Source organism: Tinamus guttatus, unplaced genomic scaffold (genome assembly GCF_059628265.1).
Source record: "Tinamus guttatus ecotype Peru unplaced genomic scaffold, ASM5962826v1 Tinamus_guttatus_pri_ptg000211l, whole genome shotgun sequence".
Taxonomy (NCBI): domain Eukaryota; kingdom Metazoa; phylum Chordata; class Aves; order Tinamiformes; family Tinamidae; genus Tinamus; species Tinamus guttatus.
Window position 1 is genome coordinate 4,645,958 of NW_028288745.1, and position 19,726 is coordinate 4,665,683.

Consider the following 19,726-nt stretch of genomic DNA (forward strand, 5'->3'; position numbering starts at 1 on the left):
AGGGTCTGAAGTCCACACTGACCTGACCACCTCACTAGTGACCACCTCACTAGTTCACACTGCTGGGAGGGCAAGTGTCCATCACTCAGGTAGTTTCCAGGTGTTACAAACCCAGCAGATGTTTCTGGATACTGCAGCAGCTCCAAATGATCAGATGTGCTTTAGTTACAAACATAAAGTTCCAGCTGGGACCGGACAAGGCAGTGGGAATGGTGCACAACCCAGCAGCCGTCAGCAGGGGTGACCTGCACATTTGTGCACCTGCCCACTGTTACGTTTGTGACTAACAGCAAGTCTGCAGGCCAAAACCAAGATGAAGGATTGAAGTTCCCAGCACCCTGGTTTTGCAAACTTCATCTTTAGCACGTTAACATTACTGAAATTCAGATACTCAAAAATACAGCTCTGAAAAAGAAAAAAAGCATGAGAAGACAGTGTCCTTTTTCTAATGGACTAGTCAGTCAGGAAATATTTTCCTTAAAGGAATATTAAGAATGGGTTAAATTTTACTGAATTAGTTCTGCAAAGAATCAAACTGGCAGAGGAATCAAAAAGTAATATAGGGAGACCATTTGTAAAAAGAGTTAAAAAGAGCCCATGTCCTGCAGCACTTCTAATTCCTTCCAGTTTTTATGCAAATTAGGCACAAAGGAGGAATGTTAATGGACCATCAATAGCAGAACAGATGTAGCACGGCATAATTAAAGTCATCCATGTTCTGCATGAGATTGTTAGTCCCTAATGGAAAGAAAAAAAAAATCACATTAAGTAGATGTTTGTCCTGCTCTGAGAACCAGTCTCACCCGGGACACATGTGATTTCGAGTCTATTTGTCTCCACTGTGCCTCAGAAATAATCTCTCCAGTGATAATGGCCATGGCTCTTCATACTTCTCTATCTTGTTTTCAGACCCCAACCCACCCTTCAACCAGCTTCTTAAGCCTTCAAAGAGGCTAAATTACACCTGGCTCGTGCTCCTCAGCAGGGGCCAGGCAGCCCACAGTGTCCCATGATCAGCATTTTGCCTCCCCTGCAGTGGGCTCTGCTATTCACACTCTTTAACAGCTCCAAAAATGAAAAGCTTTGGTTCCCTCAGCGCTGGTGCAGAAAGGCCAGGTTCCAGAGGAGACCCCATAAGGAAGAACACTGCGGTCTTACACCTAAGTCTCTCACCTATAAAACAGCTGAAAGGCTGGTGTAAAGCTTGGAGAACTCTCTATGCAAGAGAGATCTGGAGCTAATGCAGATACAGTCGCACCCCAGACCCTCTAGTCCCACTTCCCCAAATCTCTCAGGTCTTCAAAGCTTACAGACCTACCAGCTTTGCAAACAGAACGAGGCCCCAGTTCTGGATGCACTGCTGTGAGTGGGGTACATCACTGGGTGCAGGGGGGACACACAACACTCCCCAGCTGCTTGCAGGCTGCAGGGAATTTAAGACCACCAGCTCACAAGATGAGGAAGGCACTTCACCTGCAGCCTGGTGGTCATTCTGGCAAGTCCCTGTTATAGTAGTAACACACCTTTTCTGCTTGTAGGTCAACATGGCTTCAGCAATGGGCAACTGATGCGCACAGTTGGCCCCTGCTATGTACTGCGTTATTCTGGAGACGACGTCCGGCGCTTCGGCAACTGCAACAGAGCAAGAAGACAACAGAGTAGGTCTCAGACCGTCACTAGTGCTGTCCTCCACTTCTCAGCCACACTGCTGATGGCACCCAGGCACTGTAGCTTCAGGGGGGAGCTCTGCAACCAACCCCAAAGTGCTGCAAAACATGTCTGAAGAGAAGCCAACATCCTCCAAGAGCTCCCATGAAAACAGACCAGCAGAGCACATGAGTCGCACAGCTCTGTCACAGCATTACTTATTCTAAGTCAGACTCAAAGGCCAAATCTATATTTATATTTGTTTCCGTTTTCAAGTACAAGACATTAAAATAAACCTGTCTCAGACATCTGTCCTGCCATGAACTTGAAGTCACAGAAAAATGTAGGTTGGGTGGGACTTCTGGAGACCTCTAGTCCACCTTCCAACTCCAAGCAAGACTAACCCGTAGCTAGAAGAGGCTGCCTAGGGACTTGCTCAGAAAAGCTCCCATCCACTAGAGAAAGCTCCAAAACATCCCCAGGAGAGACATCTCTTTCCCCCTCTCACCGGCAGCAGACTTCCACAAGCATCCTATTCCCTAGGGATCCCCAAGCCCCCTGCACTGTTCCAACAGGAGTGTGTTGCAGTCTCCCACCCTCGCGCTGCTCTCAAAACACCGATGCTTTTCCCTGCTAGGGGAATTCCTGCTGGGGAGAGGCCACTATGGGAACATCGCTCCTCAGGTAAGTTGCAAGTCTTCAGGGAGACCTAAGCATTAGATGCAAATCCTCCTTTCTCCTATTCCTTTCCATTCTTGCAGGAATGTATGGAAAAACTGCAAGCATTAATATTTTAAGTGAATGAGTACTTTAATGCTCAATAAGATTTTACTCTTGCTTAGGAGAGATTTACATCAGGACCAAAAACTTTTTGATCTGACTGAGGGCAGCTCTTACATGTTACAGTACTGGCAAGGAACAAAATTCTTTTTTAATGAGAGATCCTGCCAGATCTCAGACATGCTAAGGTCACTCTCACATGCAGCCACTGGGTTGATCTTCCCAGAATTTGCAGGTTCCCAGATCCAGCTCTCCAAACCCAAGAAGGTGATGCAGTAATCTTGGTAGTGAGACCTCCACATCAAAGCACAAAGCAGAGCTAGGCAGAACAGTGCAACTCAGAGGCAGCAAGTGCCCTTTGCAGCCAACAACTGCTTGCAGACTGCTAAGCAGAGGACACACAAAGGTCAGTCTCTGAAACAGTAACATGGTGGAGGACAGAGAAAAGAGGAACAAAAACATCTGTCTGCTTCCTCTCGCACTTACTCGACCTTTGCTAAAATTACTCATTCAAACCTTTCATCCCACACAAGCCAGACAGACACGTGGTCTTACCAGTGGTCTGTGCTTCAAGTTTGTTGAACAGATCTCTCCATGCTAGATCTTGGAAGAAGTTATTGTATCTATAATCTACAGACCCCAGATACTTGGCCACAGGATGAGAACCTAAGAAAAAAAGAAAACATGACAGTTGCTCTTCCCAGCACCAGTCACAGATGTGGTTTCTGATTGTAAGGAATTAAATTCCAAAGACAAAACTACACTGGATACCTCAGAAATAATCCTCTTAAATTATAAAGAGAGCCCATCTTATCTGTACAAGAGCATGCAAACAGATTTTCCAATAGAGACACTGATTCAACACCACCCTCTTCTCAGAGGCACCCTCCCACCTCACACCAGGTGATTAAAATATGAAAAGGCAAAAAAGGACTGAGAAACTGCTGAGGAACTAAACGACGGCTCTCTCACTTGTCAGGAAAACACACCACATGTGGCAAACAGTCAGGACCAAGTCCTGACCACGCGATCTGCTGAAAAGTTGTAGCCACAGGGGCTAAATCAAATGCTGGAAAACAAACAAACAAAACCTCACAGTAACAACAAAAGAAAACCCTTTGCTTTATTTTATTTGTGCCTTTGAATCACTGCTTCACTGGTCTGGACATCAAGAGAGTCTTTCAGGCACAGAAAGGGAAGCACGTAGCAGGGCTGAAGCTTCCCGACACAGATGCTTGCAAACAGACCATCATACACTAAACTCCTTTTCTTCTGTCACTGCAGAGTAGATGACCAAAAAAAGGTAAAATTATCCTAGAGAAAAAGCTACTGCTTCCTGCTTAGGGGACACTGTTTGCAGCAGAAACTTTTCCTTTAAGATGTTTATGACACCATGTTGTCTTTGGTGCTTTTTTAATTGTCAAGGGAGAGGTTGTTGCTCAATCACATGATGAAGTGCCAGAAAGCTGGCCAGAAAGGAGTCCTTGATCCGGTCAAGAAACAACACAGCCTTCCATGGGAAAACCCCGTTAGAGAAGTTTCTACATTTAAAAATACATCTTAAAAGTACTCACAGCTCTGAAGCAGTTCCACTATCAAAGTGTTTTGTTCCCTTTTTATATGGCCAAGAAAAGTTTTAAGATTCCAAAAATATGAGCTAAATCTTGCAGTTCACTTTCAAAGAGAGAATTACCCAAGACTGTGGGGCAGAAAACCACAGGCCTCTCCTCTGGCCAGGAGAGGGGCCAAAGCCCTCAGCCATGCAGACTCTCATTCAAATCACACTTAACCCTGCAAAAAATCCTTTCTTTGTGTGTGTGTTTCCACCTCTCTCTCACCCTTTTCTGCCAACTACTTTATATGAAATGCTCTGGTTGCAGAAGGATGGCCAGTCCTCTTCGTTTGCCTTCATTTGCCCTCTGCAGAGCTCCTCACTGAACTGATGCTGCCTGATACCCCCCGTCCATTGTGCCAGCCACCACCTCCTGCCCACCTACAGTCAGAGGGAACAAACAGCATCAGCTCCAAGAACAGGATATATCAAGGAAAGACAGCCTTCAAACTCGACCCGTGTCACTCAAGTGCCCCCTCACACCCACCAGAGCAGCTGGTAATTAATAATGTCCCTTCTCAGCAGTTTCAGAGCCTTTACAAATTTTCATTTGCCTCTTCTTTTTCCACAAAGATATTGTGCATCAGCCTCAAGGAGGCCAGAACTGTTATTGCTTCTGGAAACACTGCACCCCATAGATTTAAGAGGTCAGTCAGGGAAAGAATTTCTAAAACATTAGTGTACACATTTGTGGTAGAGTGAAGAGGAGATAGAAAAGGGACTCTCCATCTGCGGAGAGAGGACTTGTTCCCCTGCTCCAAACAAGAGGTCTACAAGCAGACTTTGGCACCAGGAACATCAGGCTGAAGTTCACTCACGCAACAAGCAATGCAAACACCAAGCACCGCTAGGACAGCATGACATTTGCCTCATTGAGCAGCCAGTTACCTGGCCAAAGCTTCCAGGAGGGCTGATCCTGAGGGAACACAGCACAATTAACCCATTTATCTTTCTATGAAGAAAAATCGTTCCTTATTTACCTAGAGGGATGATCAAAAATCTCATGTAGCCGAGCCAGTCTGGGGTTTTGTGAGACAGCTGCTCTACAAAGAGCCTCAATACGGCACTGAGGTAATTCTGGGCTCCGGCCACTGCAATTTTAATTGGGTTTGGAGGCTGGGAATTGCAGTTACAGCTAGATAGAAACAAAAAGGGAACATATTCATCATCGTGCTTCTAACCAGCTATTTCAGAACAAGTCAAACATTTTGTTTAACAACAACTGTCAAGGTAAAAAAGAGCTTGTTCAATATACAAGGCAATATCACAACAACTAGCATCAGGTTAAAACATCGTTAATAAAACACTACATGGTTCAGTACTTTAACTGGCTCCCCTTGCTCTTTCTTTGTCACATTTTTACAGTCTAAAGGGTTTGTTTTAACTATGCAGGTTGGGATGAGCCTGTCACAGCTAACTGGGCTGTGCCAGAGAACAGCAGGTATCCACAGCCCTCAGTAAGGATCACCAAGGAAAATTAAAAAAAAAAAAAAAAAAAAAAAAAAAAGAAAGGAAAAAACGGACAAAAAAGGAGAGCCCTGTTTTATAACCTACCTCTTTTCCAACTAATGCACAGAAAACTCCCTGAGCATTGGCGGCACAAGAGCCGAGAGGCTTTTGGAGCTTAGGACTGCAAGCTCTCCTTTCTACAGGAGACAACAAACAAAACAAGCAAGAACTTACTATCGCTGTATCCTGGAGACAATAGTACTAAAAGCTGCCTGAATATCCGCCGAGGAGCACGTGCAGACCACCGGCAGGGTGTGTTTTTGCAAGACATCCGACAGGTACTGAGGAGAGAACAGAACACACGAGAGTCCCTTTTGGCACTGTTTGTCACAAAGATCCCACCTCCCTCGGCCTCTTTGGGCTTTTCACACCCACGTGTGAGCCCAGTTTGTAGGTAGTGATCTTTCCTTGTGCACCAGCCAAATAAAAGCTTTTCCTCCAGAAGACAGGAACCACCGCACCTTCTTGACCAACACCAGTTGAAAACATGGCATTAACGCCGACAGTATTCTAGAACAGCATTTTGTTAAGGCTTCAGAGAGCAGAGCAGCTGCTTGCCCAGCAGACAGTGCTGGGTAAAAAGCAGAACCTCCTACTTGCCTGCTTCATACACATGGACTTAATGAGTCTCAACGATTACCCCATACTTCTATCACACTGCACCATTAATCCACACCTCAGCTCAGCAGTGTCTTCATCTCCTCTGAGGCACAAACTGGTGCTAACGTTACTGGAGGAAGATGTCAGTCCTTTTCACCTCTGACACTCTCTGGCCAAAGAGAAGGCATCTCCATCTCAAGTGGAAAGCAACTGGAACCAGTAATTCTACTGGGATTTTTGATCTTTCATGTGCCAAGGTCCCAGTTCTTCCAGAAGGAGAAAGCCAAGCCAGCCAATGTTAACTCTATGAGTCTAACAAGTCCTAGCACAACTCCTGCCTTTACCTGGCCTTGCCAATCAGATGTATTGACAAGAATAATGTTTTCTGGCAGCTGGTCATCAGAAACCAAGATGTGATTTAGCTGGTCATATACTGTTTTCCTGGGGATCTGGAAATACAAGGACACAAAGAGAACATAACTGTAGGAGATGCCAGCTCCAATCCTCAAGTCAGTATCTCCATCTTTGGGAAGCTGGGAAAAGTGGCTATGGCCAGTAGTCGATCACCCTATCAGCATGGGGTGAACAAGGACTCACACTGGTTGCTGGGACTGGCACTTGCCAGCTTTCCCAGCACCACAATATTTTGCTGGCTCCCCTGCTGGCCACCTTGCTTTTATCAGCAATGACTCCTTCTCTCAGGCACTTTTCTCAGGCCCAAGAAATTCAGGATTCACAGAAGTTTGCAACTCTTTGTCAAGGAGGGAATTAAGAGTCCTGCAGCCAAGCGTGTGGCACAGATGCAATGCATAAATCAATTCCCTTTTGCCTTTCCTAGCAATTTCTCATGTTTCAAAACAGGCATTCCCCAACCCAGCCATGTTTGTTCCTCATCACAGCAATCTGTCCCAGTGCCTTCAGTTTATGGCTGGCTGACAAAACAACAAGCTGGCAAAACCCAGCAGGGAAATAATATCAGATGGGAATTTACATCTCTGTTTTCTGGAGCTGCAGGGCCCAATTCCCTTCCAGCAGGGACAAAATTTGAGCCAGAAAAAAAGAGAACAGGAAACAGTTTTGAAAAAAAAAAACCGTGTAAGTGACTGGAGAGGCATCAGTAGGTTCACACCTGTAAGTGGTGGCGGGTGTCTGGAGACCGCTCATTGTCCAGACTGTTGGCTCTCTCGTTCTGGGGCCTCACTGGCTGCCTCTCCTTCAGAGATGTGCTTCTTCCCCGACGGCCAGTCTGCTTGCCTTCAGACCTAGAGAGAAGTGCTCATGTTCCAGAGCTGCCCCGTTTGAGTGAGATTCATCCCCAAAATCCCACACCACCCACGTGGGGCAGTCTCAGCATTGAGTAGAGGCATTACCAAATGATGCATGCCCATTTGAGCTAGGTTGAGACCTGTCAATTCTGCTTCTGATAACAGAGAAGCCATATAAATATATATAATATAGAGCAGAGAAGTTAGAGAGCATGCTCCCAGGAACCCCAGGCAGATTTCTGCAGCCAGTGCTAAGACCCACAACACTACCCTGTTGCTGCACAAGCAAGATAGGATTCAGTCGCATGAACTACAGTTGCACATGTAAAAGCAGCAGAAAAAGCAGAAGAAAATCTGCTTGCAAATAATTAGATAAGTTATATGACTGGGGTTATAAAGCCTACATTCAGTCATAAGGTTTAGCAGGATTTAGCAATTATTTTTAAGGGAAAAAAATCTACATATCGATTTAGCAACAGCATCTTTGAGCCAGTAGCTTTCAGTGTTACAAAAACCTTCCTTGGCCACATAGCAGGTATGACAGAGGAGACAGATCAAGGAATCATCCCTGAGCAACACTGTAGCAGTGCTGCCCGTCAGGGCTCCCAGTATCCATACCTCAAGCCCAGAGGGCCATCACTTGAGTACCTGAACACAAGGAGGGTCTCCTTGCAGTCACCAGCTAAGGGCCAGCCCTCCAAAACACTGGCAGGCTGCCCATGCCCTCCTGGACAGCCCTGGGGCAGGCACAGCACCGTGCCATTGCTCTACCTGGTGGAGGGGATGATGAGGGACTCCGTCTTGGTGATCTTGCCGCTTGGTGGGAGCTTCTCAACAAACACATCTGGCGTGGGCAGTTCAGATTCCTGGACCTCAGCTTGCTGGTTAGACTCCTGCAAAAACACACGGCACCACATCAGGAACCCAGCCAACCTCTGCTTCCCAACCACACACCTCAGGCTGGGTCTGCCCGGGGCACATTCAGCCTGTCCTTCCAGACACATTGCTCCCTGTCACAGGGGAGAAGCCAATATTGACTATTTGGGGCTGCCAGGTCCTAGCTTTATCTGTCTCATAAGGAAGGGTGCTTAAAGGCACAGCTTTGTAACAAGCACTCTAGCTTAAAGCAGGGATGTACTTCCTCATGCAATGTAGATTAATGCAGTTTACCAAAATGAATTAACAGGAAAAGTCACAGAAGTGTTATGAACAGTGTTCCATAGCTGGAACAACTCAGTGTTTGGAATTATTTTTACTTCAGGAACGGCTGAATTTCCACCAGTTACCCTTGAAGAGATCAGATCTCATTGTACTTTTTTTTCTCTGATTAAATGGAGCAGCCCTAGAAGACTTTTCAGGACAATACAAAGTAGAACACTTCGGGCCAAACTTCCGCAAACCAAGAGATAATCTGTTTAAACAGAAGCCCATGTAAAACATTCCCATTTCAAAAGGCTGAAAGACACAAACACCTAAAAGGTGGGGTCAGAAAGAAAGCTCAGCAGCATCTTAATTGCAGCTAACATTCTCTACATGTGTTGTGTTGTGTAAGCAGCTATAGGGGCACACAGACACACACCACAGAATGCAGTTCACAGTCGTGAGTTCTCAACTTACATAAGAGACCGTGTCAGAAATGCTGTCGCCTGCATGTTTGGTTCCAAGACTCTTTGTCTTTTCAGGCACTTCTACCTGCTTGAGGAGAGGAAGGTATTAGGAGGTGTAGCACCAGCACAGTTCTCAGCCTCACTCTCTGCACTAGGCTGTTACACTTCTCTGTTTAAGCACTGCGCAGTTCTGCAGCACGTGCGTGTATGGGAATGCATCCTGCTCACACCAGAACTGCACGCATTGGCATAAGATACTGCATGGCAGCAACTGATCCCTCTTAGCAGGAATGCAATGCAACATTCACATTTGAAAACTGGGTTATGATGTCCCCAGAGAAGATGTGGTACCCGTGCACATGGTCCAGGTTCTGCCATCGTGGCAGTTGCTCAGGGCAAGGTTTCTCCTGGTTCCAGAGCACTCTGGGTGCAGAAAAGCCCAGAATGGAGCATGTTCCCTCCTATCAAGGCCCTGTTGCTCCTTAGTGCCTCTCCGAGGCGCTGCAGTCCTGAGGGAACACACTTACCCCCTTCACTCAGCACCTAAAAGCCTCACAGAAACAAACCTTTAACATTTACTACTCTAAATGACGTTCTACAAACACAAGGGAGGCCAGAAAGCACCCTGGAACTGAGCTGTATTTTCTGGGATCTAATATACCTGTAGACAGTGTAAATGGCAGGGTCGAACACGGCAGGCTAACCCAATGGGGCCAGAGTACTTCCCTTTCAAAGGAAAGGTAGATGGGGCCTTGGGGCTGCTACACCAGCTGCAGATAAATAACCTTCTCGAAACATAACTTACAGGACTTGACGGCTCTTTCTGGCTCCTGACGCTGTGGATGCTACCGATTTCTGTCTGAGAGCTGGAGTGCGACAATCCTTCAAAGTAAGGTCTGTATAAGGAAAAAAAAAAATCTTACTATTAGATGCAGTAACAGCAAGAGTCCAGCATGTTCTCAGAGAAGCCATAATCACAGAGTTCACAGAGTATCTTACTGCTCCTGAGGGCTCAGGTAAAACTGTTTCTGCGAGTGAAAGGATGTGCAGCAAGAGAGGCTGGTAAGTCCAGGGACCGTGATGTAGCCCTGACACTGACTGGAAAGGCAGCTTTTTGCTCCATAAAATGTGGGTGGCTGGAGGTCCAGCATTCCGTGCAGCAGAACAGATGCACGCTCATCCCACAGAAGGAGTTTTGTCCCTGCTACCCCGAGCACCAGGTGCAGAGTTTCACAGTGCAATTCTAGCTCCGTGTTTGCACAGCTGGAACAGGATGCCATTCCAGACAGGGCCTCAACTCGTGATTGAAAGACAGCAAGTGAAGTGGAATTACCGTCCCCCACTGACACTGCGCTCCTGCCGATAAGTGACTTTTGGTGCTAATATGGATTTTGTTTCCAGCTTGCATCTGGATTTGGCTGCCAGCCCTAGGATCCAATTACACATTTGCTCAGTCAGATAAGGCAGTGCGTACAATCAGATTGTGCTCCCACAAAGACAGGCAGCTCATCACAGCAGGCTACAGGACTCAATTACAGCTTAAGGAGCTGAAGGCTCTAGTTGCAGGAGCAGCCTTGCCTACAAGCATGGGTGTTCTTAACAGCCTTCTGACCACATGATCGCAAGAACTGCACACAGTTCACCCAGAAACCATCTCCCAGGGATCAAATGCAGGCAACAGATTTTTATTGCAGCAATCACACATCCCAGAACAGTTAGCTCCTCACTTGTGGTGCTGGGGGAGAGGACACGAGCTCTCAGTGTGCGCAGTTCAAGCTTCACCTTGCTTCAAGGCAGCTGCTTACCCCAAAGTATCTACCTCCAAATCCCTTCAAGGCAGGGCCTACCGGGGGCAACACAACGAGTAAAGGGCCCAATGCCTTTTAAGCACTTACCCTTCCTGCCCCCATCTATCCTTGATGTTTTCTAGCTCATTGATAGGAAACAAGTGGCTGCAGACTAAGAATTGATTCCTAGCCCAACTAGGTCATTCCACATTAATTAGGACACTGTGACATCGGGTAATTAGCCGCCATTTAGCAGATACAGTACTGACCTACTGCTGTGCTAGGTTTTGATCATTCCAGAGCTATGGTAACCTCCTGGGCCCAAGCATGCAGCCACAAGGCAGCCACAAGCATCACTGCAGCTCCCACGGGCTCAGTGTCTAGGTCTTATTTGGGCGGAAATTCTAGCAGAAACCCTTGGCCCAGGGTGCTGCATCTGCTTGAGACCCTAAGCCCCAAGAAAGCAGTCCCTGGCTCAGCTCCACACTGCTGTGACCACCCACCTGCCAATATCCACAGCAACTAGCTCGGAATGGGCTTGGAGGCATCTACGTGTGCAACAGTCACCCGCTTAGGCCTTGAGGAACCGCTCCGCTTCCTGCAGCCCTGCCTGATCTCCATGCCTTCCACAGGGGATCTACTGAGCTCTTCCAGAGAGCCACTCTGCCCATCCGTTCCTCCCCTCTACCCCTGCAGTTTCCAGCCACATCTCCTGCCTCAGCACCAGATTTCCTGCCTGCTCCTACCATCTCTTCAAAACACCAATGTAAGGCTTAATCCCACTGCCTGGCAACAGCTTCTGCCCCTGCTCAGCTGCCTGGGCAGGCGCAACATTCAGCGGGCAGGAGGAAAGAAAATTCCCTGCAGCCAGATGGATTCCCCACACACCATCAGTTCATGAGCAGTCATTTGAGTTAAGGTAACACACAGAGATTCTGACACTGGGCAAGGAGGGAAAAAGCAGGGCCGGGAAACAAACTAATCTGTGCTGATGTTGGACAGGGTCGCTCTGGAGTCTCAGCACTCAGTAAGGAGACAGAACCAAGAGCACCTGGTCAAGCAGGGGGCTGCACAGCACCAGCCATCCTCTACTTACTTTAGCTTTGGCTTTGGAGTGCTCAAGACACTGTCATCATCCTCCATTTCTGGCCCGCTGTCACTGGGGTTCTCTATATCCAGAGTGTCGTATAGAAGGTCCAAGTCCTCCTCCACCTCTGGAACATGCTCTGCTGGGTCCTGTTCTGAATCCAGAACCTATATGCAGGGCAAAAACAGATAGCGCTGCCTCAGTGCAGAGCTAATGAATCCCACGTCACCTGAGCTCCCTCAGGACTGCAGCACAGCCTGGCAGGGCTGCCAGCCCCAGGGCACGCGCAGCGGGAAGGAGAGGGCACACTGGGGACGGAGATCCTGCTGCCAGCGCAAGGCTGCTGTGCCCAACAGAAACATTGAGGACGTGAGCAGTGTGTGCTGCAGGGACGGCCACGCTTGTCAGCGTCCGCTTAAACAACACTTATCTATTAGATGAAGCATCTATGAACAAGCTATGAACAAGGGATTGCATGACCACACAACCCCTCCATAAACAAAGCCTTACAGAGACCAATTTTCCTAGCACAAGCACAGAAACACAATACTCCCAACAGTGTAGCCTGTCGTGGGATTTACTGAAAAAGTTGCCATGGCACCTCATCATCTCAATATCTGACTTCCAAGCAAGTAGAGAAGTGACAAAAGCGTCCACAGGAGGCGTCCGAAACCTGGACAAGGATTGGTTGCCACCCACAGGCAAAACCAAAAACCAGACATCTCCCACCCTGACTTCCAAGGGCTTCTTCTCACATATCACAGAGTAAAGAGGCACCTACTGTGCAGCTGTGCACAGCTTGGAGCTTGTTTTGAGGGTGATGGCTCTAGAAAAGCAACAGCTCAGCTGGTTGAGACCTCTGCTACGAGTGCTGACTGTGCAGAGCTAACTTGGGAAGAGCAGCAAAGCTAACAGCGCTGCTTGGAAGGGTAAGGAAGCACGAGTTGTTACTCACTCTTTCCCACAAGCCACAAAAGCAGCACGTGGACTGGCAGCCAAACGAGTTGTTGACTGTTTTTATATTATATATTTAAGGCTACACAGGTTTCTTGAGCTCTATGTCTTATTTTTCAGGTCCAAACAGACAGCTGAACCTCTCGTGGATCTGTGTTCTCTATTATGTCTTGCCTGGCTGTTCTAGTAAGATGATCAAACAAGCTGAGATTTAACTCAACTAACAACATACACAGTGGACTCCTTGCCTTTGAAAGGGTCAAATATCATTTCAAAGCAGTCTGCAAAACTAACGGGCACACAGGTGGTTGCCAAAATCTGGTTTTGATCCAACTAGGTCTAGAAAATGTTTGATGACATTTTAAAATTGGCCCTTGAGCCTCCATACAGGGCTAGGGAGGCAGGAAAGGTCACATCTGCTGCAGGCTTGAAACTAAATTGAAGGAAACTGGGTGGAAACAGAGTTTCTTTCAGCTCCTGAAGACTGAAGCACGATGCACTAAGCAGTCAGAGGACAACAGACAGCAGCAAACCCAGAACACATTACTTACCTCGTCAGACACTTTAAACCTCTTCAGCAATGCCACAACCTTCTGCTTGAAGTTTTGTTGCTGCAAGTTAAAGACACTTTGGTGTAAATAAAGTGCAAGTGAACTGTTTTCTTTCAGTACATAAGAAACCTAGACACATCTGACTGACGCTTAGCTGCTGCTTCAAACCAGACTATCGAGGGGACAACAAACCAACTGGCTCTGCTGCTCTCGCACTGCAACCAGCTTTCAGACCCCACACCTTTCCCTCCCGCATTACAACAAATTAGGTTCCACACCACCAAACATTACAGACCTGCTGGTCTGACAGATGGCTCTGTTGGGCTGGAGGCGAACATTAAAAAAAAAAGTTACCTGCCAAATAGTCTCCTGTAGCTGTCTAATAAGTTTTTGGCAAGCATTTAAGAATCAAGTTTTCTGCCTCTTGAAAGCTAACACAGACATCTATCCATTCACTGGCCTAAAACACAGATATGCTTCCCCCCACCCCTCAAAACAGCAAAGCACTGGTTTTCCTGGAGCTTGCAGTTCATCCTGGCAGGCTCTTATCTCTTATTTGATAAAGGGCACTTTATCAAATCATGGAGCTCATCATTTGCCTATCAGAATAAAAATGTTTTCAGAGTGTGATACCCCAGATCTGGGACACAGACGGCACCAAGTCAGAAGGAACACAAGCCAGAGGGGCCTCATCTGCTTTTCATTTGCTTCCCCCAAGGACAAACCAGCTCCAATTTGCCATGAGCTGCCCAATCCTGTCACTAACCAAAATAATATGCGTAGTCTCCAGACAAGGAGGACAGGAAAGGGTCAGGTGTGCAAGGTCACAGGCACTTGAAGTGACATCCCTGAGCGAGGAGAAAACAGCTGGCACAAGGATTCTATTTGGTGAAAGAAGTTGCTTATTTTGCCAGTTATTTTTTCCTCACATGAACACTTCCTGCAAGCCCATCTGTCCTCCCACTTTGGGCTCAGACACCTCGTGTTCCTCCTCCTAACCTGACCCTTTACTCCTGAACTAAAACCTTTGTGAGCTGCCACCACCTTCTAGAGAACTAAAGTCTAGGTGAAATGAATCCACCAGGCCTTAAACAGACTCACAGAAGAGCTCTTTTTTTTTTTTTTGTCCTGAACATACTCAGAAAGGAGTGATGCCCTCATCATAGGGAGGGCTGTCATCCAGCTCAGGATGTCAAGCAAAACTGTCCAAACACCTTGAATCAGCACAAGTCTGTGGAGGGAGCAGACCCAAGATGTGGCAGCAAAGGGCACATGGCAAAAGCTATTTGCTGCCTTGAACGGTTCAACAGCCATATCAGAGAGGAAGCCTGCTGGGCTTGGAGCTGGGTACTGGGTTTTGAACCAGTCCTGCACACAGGAGATTCAGGATCACTCGGTGGGCAGAGCTAGAAAGATGTTACTCTTATTAAACATTCAGTTTATAACCACCAGAGCGTATGTTTTGCCCTGGCCGGTTGTTGATACTTCTAAACAATACTAAGGACACCAGCAATATGAGCCAGAACACTCCTTACCTCATACACAGATTTTTTTTAGTGGCAGATTCAGGCCAAAACAGGGTTTGTTTCAGACACATGGATTTTAGAAACAGCCTTGCAGGAGTTGCACTAATCTCCAAACTTAGGAACAAGTCCAAAATACATGGCCCATCCTGATGATTCTAAATTACTGTCATTATGGACATGCATAAAAACTTGTGGAAGCAGAAAGCTACATCAGAGCAGGGTCAAGCACAAGTCAGTGCTCCAAGCAGATGTGCAACTTGGCAGGCACATGCATGCTCGCTGAAGAAGGGTGGGCAGCTGCATGCTGCTTGTCAAGGCCTTCAATATCCATCTGCTTCTATTGCCCCAGCACCATGTGCACCACCTCAGGGTCATCTGCCAAGCTCCAGCCCTCTGCTTAATTTCATTCTGAAGCCTCCTCACAGCCCTCACCCAGGCAGAGCACAGGCAGCAGAGCTCCCTTCCACGTAAGGCTCCTTCCAGCACTCTGTGATCGTGGATCCTGAGCAGGCTTCTTGTTGGGGGTGATTTTCACACACTTGCATGGTATTTGGAGCTCCCTCATGTTGCAGCCAGAGGACACTCAATACATCATGTACACACAACCCTGGGCTCCCTGATCTGGCTGCTTGTGCTAGGTCTTCATGCCCATGCTGTGACATGCCCCCAAGCTCCCCACTGGGCCAGTTCATGTCTCCTGGGGTGGTTCCCATCACCCTCATGCACTGTGCATCCTGGCCAAACCCCGTCAGTGTTAGTAAAACTAATTTCCACCGACCCTGGTTATGGACGTCGTTCTTACTATCGATCTCCGCTGCTTCTTGGGCTTCCCCAGCTCGTACTCATCATCATCCAAATCCTGAACAGAAAGAGGATTCCTGGGTTACCTCTGTGATCTGGACACATGAGCATTTAAGTTACAAAAATCTTCCCTCCATGCAATATTAGAAACTGCTGAGTCAGACAAACAGTTCCCTGGCAGACTTCCCCTTAACAGCATTTGCTTCAATGTCACCTGGAAGTGGTGCAGAGGCAAAGCACGTGGTGGGAGGCTGAAGTACCTCCACTGAGGACCAAGAGGCACAAAGGAGGCACAGTGCTAAACCTCCAGGGGCCCATATGCCCTCCTGCAGCTAGGCACAAAGCAGCTGGCCCATGCCACTACACTATGCCCACACTCTTTTGAACTTGTTGCACTGTCTTCCAGGCTTCCAGCATTTGCCTTATTCACTTGCTATTATGATGGCAGAGGGAAAAGAAAGTGAACTAGATCTGCAGAGAGCCAGGAAAAACAGCTTGGAGAAGTAGAACAGCACCAGTTCTACATTCAAGGAACGAGGAGAGTCACAGCCCCACCTTTCAGTTCCTCTCTGTCACCTCCAGGAGGTAAAAAGCAGGTGATGCCAGAACCTGAAGGCAAATAAGACTCATACTCAAAAGCATCTCATATCTACCCAATGGGATTCTTAAAGGAGCCACTTTGCAGAAGGAGTTAACCACTACAAGTCTGAGTCAGACCCCAATGGCCCTTTAATTACAGGCAGGGACCTAGTTGGGTCTTTGAATCCAATCAGCATTACAGAGGTGATCAACAAATGCCTCAAGCGTTAAGCACAGGAACTGCACAGGAATGCAGATGTTTTACTGTTAAAGCAGCTCGTGCCCAAACACGTGATCAAATAAGTCACCACACGGTGATGTGGGTTACTGTGCATCCCTGTCCTCCTTCTGCTACTGCAGCCAAACACCTGGTGACAGTCTCGAACGGAGACAAACCAGCCTTTAGTTTCAAACACATGCAGAGTGCGGGTTCTCTGCTGAAGCTCTTGCAGGAAGAAGCCATGCCCTAAACAGTACCTGGCCCTGTACGGCATCATCACTGGCCTCCTGCTCAGAAGAGAAGCTCTCGTACTCTTCCTCGGAATAGTTGTCTGAAAGGGAAGGAAAGAGGGGAGAGATCCTGTGAAACTCCTTTAAGGTGAGGAGACAGCCTCTTCTCAGAAGGACAGAAGTTCAACTCAAACAGCCACAAACTAAGAAAGGGAACACAGCTTTCTAGTTCATCTTCTAACTATGCTAGAACCAGCAGGATAGGAAGCTCCTGGAGATGAAAAACAAGAAAGAACATAGCTAACAGGAAGGAAGGACCAGTAGACAGATAGGCTCCTCAGAAAACCATCTCCTTTTACCTTGAAAAGGACCACCTGACAACAGGAAGCACAGAGGTTTCTCCAAAAGGGAAGAAACCCTGTTTTCTTCCCTACCTTACATGGGCACAACTGGCTCAAAGCAGCAAAACAGGAGATTCTACAAGACCTTACTGAAATGGTATTTGAGGTGAGCTGCCTGGCTTCAGAGCTTTTCCCCCATGCTCCTGCAGCAATACACAGGCACTGCCTTCAACACTTCATTCTTCTGGCAGAAGAACGGCTGGTGCCGCATAGAAGGTGGAAGATCATCATGGGTAGAAACCCAGTGACTTCCCTACGCAGGGCACAACATTGCACTTACACTACTAAAACAGACCATAATCCACAGCTCAACATGGCAGGCATGTAGGTCATACACAAATTAATAACATCTAAATGAAAAAAGTTGGAAGAATGACCCAAATGTGAATTTCCTGAATACAGCAGTTTCAGGCAGATGAGAACCTACACGCTCTTGACCTGCCAGTGAAGCTGGAAGATCATCAGTCACTTGCAACTGTTTACCTCAGGGATGGTATTTTCCTTCTCGACCTGCATCTTTGCCTCCCAAATAGCTCTGGCTTCCTTGGGGCTTTCACATGAGCTGACCTGTTCACTAGATCACAGGTGACTCTTGCTGGATGGCTGCTCTGGCCTGGTGCAATGTGCAGAAGCTTTGACAACTCAAGCTCCAATTCCTGTCACGCTCCCTGTTTCCACAGCAGCAAGTTTGCAAAAACGCTTCTCTTTGTATTAATCAGTTACAGGCTCAGAACCTGTGCAAACTGATCCTCATTTGTCCCAGAAAACATCTGGTGTGGGTGGGATTTAACTCCAGCAGCCAGAAAAACACTAGTCCTCAGAGCATGTGGTTGTACCCTTACCTGTAGACTTGATTTTCTGGCTGGCCTGCATAGTGCTGTCTTCATGGTCAATTGGCTGGCTTGACAGAGAGAAGATCCAGATTTCTGCTACCTTCACTGCAGCTTCTTTGATGTTGCTGAAGAGACTCAGGACCTGGCCACCCTCTGTTGGGTGCTGCATGACCTGCAGCAGAAACAAGGCTGTGAAAGCAGTGCCTGCATATAAATAGGTTTAAGCTTACATCATTTGCATACTACAAGAATTACTTATGTTAATTGATTACTCCAGATTTCTAATATGGAAAGAAGCCAACGCTCTGCAACTACAGGAACCACTTGCAGGAAATATGCAACGTTAGTTGAGATTTTATTTGACTATCAAGTGATGGAAGGAAACAAAAAACTTTGAGCTTTACATGTGACTACTTCATCCTTCAAACACATTATCTGACTGCCTCATTACTATGTATTTACTTATCAAGTACCAATTTGGATGCTCACAGCAGGGCCTTCCCCAGAACTTAGTGCTCAGGTTTTTCTCCTGCCCCAGCACAGAGCCAGAAGCCCCTTCCCCACTCGCTTGCCCACATGCTGCTTTGCAAGCTCCTCACAGGCTTTAAAATGACCTGAACTGATGAAGAACATATGTCCTGCTGCTCTTAAACTCTGCACATACTCACATCTCCAATCGTCTGCCAGGCTTTTGTTTCAACCACAAAGGTTTTTTTTGTGTGTGTTTTTTTTTTGTATTTTTTTCATTAAATTTGTCACTGTTTAGGGGTCATTATACTGCAAACTGCAAAGGGGAGAAGAGGCTTAGGAAAGGACACGAGATTTGTTTACCCAAAGTTTTCGATTTCAAAAGTATTCTAGATGAGCTGGAGAGGAAAAATGAACCTTCAGAATTTTATAACCTCCTAACCTCAGATGGCTGACGTTACAAAAAGACATGAGAAAAACCACATGCTGCCTTCCAGCAGCAAATGGCCATCAGAAGTTCCCTGATGGGTCTAATTAACAAGACCACACACTTTCTGCCTTACTGCAGTATTTAATTTCTAGTTCTTAAATCAAATACAGTACAGGAAAAATATCAGCTGCAACATCGTAAATCAGTATTTAGCCAATTCCAAAGGAGAATTCCCCTTTTACTACAAGCGTAAGGGAAGTTTAACTCACAAATGAGAGCTCTTTATAATTAATACAGTAATAGCTCAACAACACATAGTATGAGCTTATTCTGGATGGAACCAATTTGTTGACAGAATAAAGCCTGATGAAAAAGGTTGGTGTTAAACCAAGCTTGCTACTGCTAAGCCCTCGCTAAATGTTCAAAAGGACACAGAGCACAGATTAAACAAGGCATGAAATAACAAAGCACAGAGCTAAGCTGTCCAGAAAGCTTTAGTGCATAATTCACCCACACTCAATTCCACCATTAATTCTAAGTGCAAATCTGCAGATTTTATCGTTTACCTCATGAGCAGCACTCCACTACACTGCCAAGAATAGCCATGAAATGAGAACAGCAAAAGGGGTTTCAGGCAAAATGATAAAGGGTATTTGATAATGAAGCCTAACACAGCAGCACAGAGAGGCACAGGAAACCTCAGCTGCTTTAACCTTAGTATTTCCTTGCCTGTGAACATTTGCCCTAGTGACCCTAATGATCTTGCTTTAGGCATCTGAAATAAGAGATTCTACGTTTAAGACTAACCTGAGATGAGTGCACGTTAGCTGAACTGAACC

General features: G+C 46.8%; 1 protein-coding gene across 4 annotated transcripts in view; it reads right to left on the reverse strand.

Annotated features, from left to right (window-relative positions):
* The window catches only part of PACS2 (phosphofurin acidic cluster sorting protein 2), a 59,002-nt gene that overhangs the window by 14,905 nt on the left and 24,371 nt on the right, over positions 1 to 19,726 (reverse strand). The window contains exons 5-18 of one of the 4 annotated variants that reach the window (XM_088524413.1): positions 17,999 to 18,161; positions 16,783 to 16,856; positions 15,728 to 15,784; positions 13,400 to 13,459; positions 11,904 to 12,061; positions 9,826 to 9,916; positions 9,031 to 9,105; positions 8,185 to 8,306; positions 7,278 to 7,410; positions 6,493 to 6,597; positions 5,723 to 5,829; positions 5,020 to 5,174; positions 2,983 to 3,093; positions 1,524 to 1,632 (exon numbers count right to left, since the gene is read on the reverse strand). In XM_088524413.1, coding sequence (XP_088380539.1) covers positions 1,524 to 1,632; positions 2,983 to 3,093; positions 5,020 to 5,174; positions 5,723 to 5,829; positions 6,493 to 6,597; positions 7,278 to 7,410; positions 8,185 to 8,306; positions 9,031 to 9,105; positions 9,826 to 9,916; positions 11,904 to 12,061; positions 13,400 to 13,459; positions 15,728 to 15,784; positions 16,783 to 16,856; positions 17,999 to 18,161 — 1,520 coding nt within the window. Of the gene's footprint in view, positions 1 to 1,523; positions 1,633 to 2,982; positions 3,094 to 5,019; positions 5,175 to 5,722; positions 5,830 to 6,492; positions 6,598 to 7,277; positions 7,411 to 8,184; positions 8,307 to 9,030; positions 9,109 to 9,825; positions 9,917 to 11,903; positions 12,062 to 13,399; positions 13,460 to 15,703; positions 15,785 to 16,782; positions 16,857 to 17,998; positions 18,162 to 19,726 lie in introns of all 4 variants that reach the window. The other 3 variants (XM_088524412.1, XM_088524411.1, XM_088524410.1) reach the window with 3 other exon arrangements.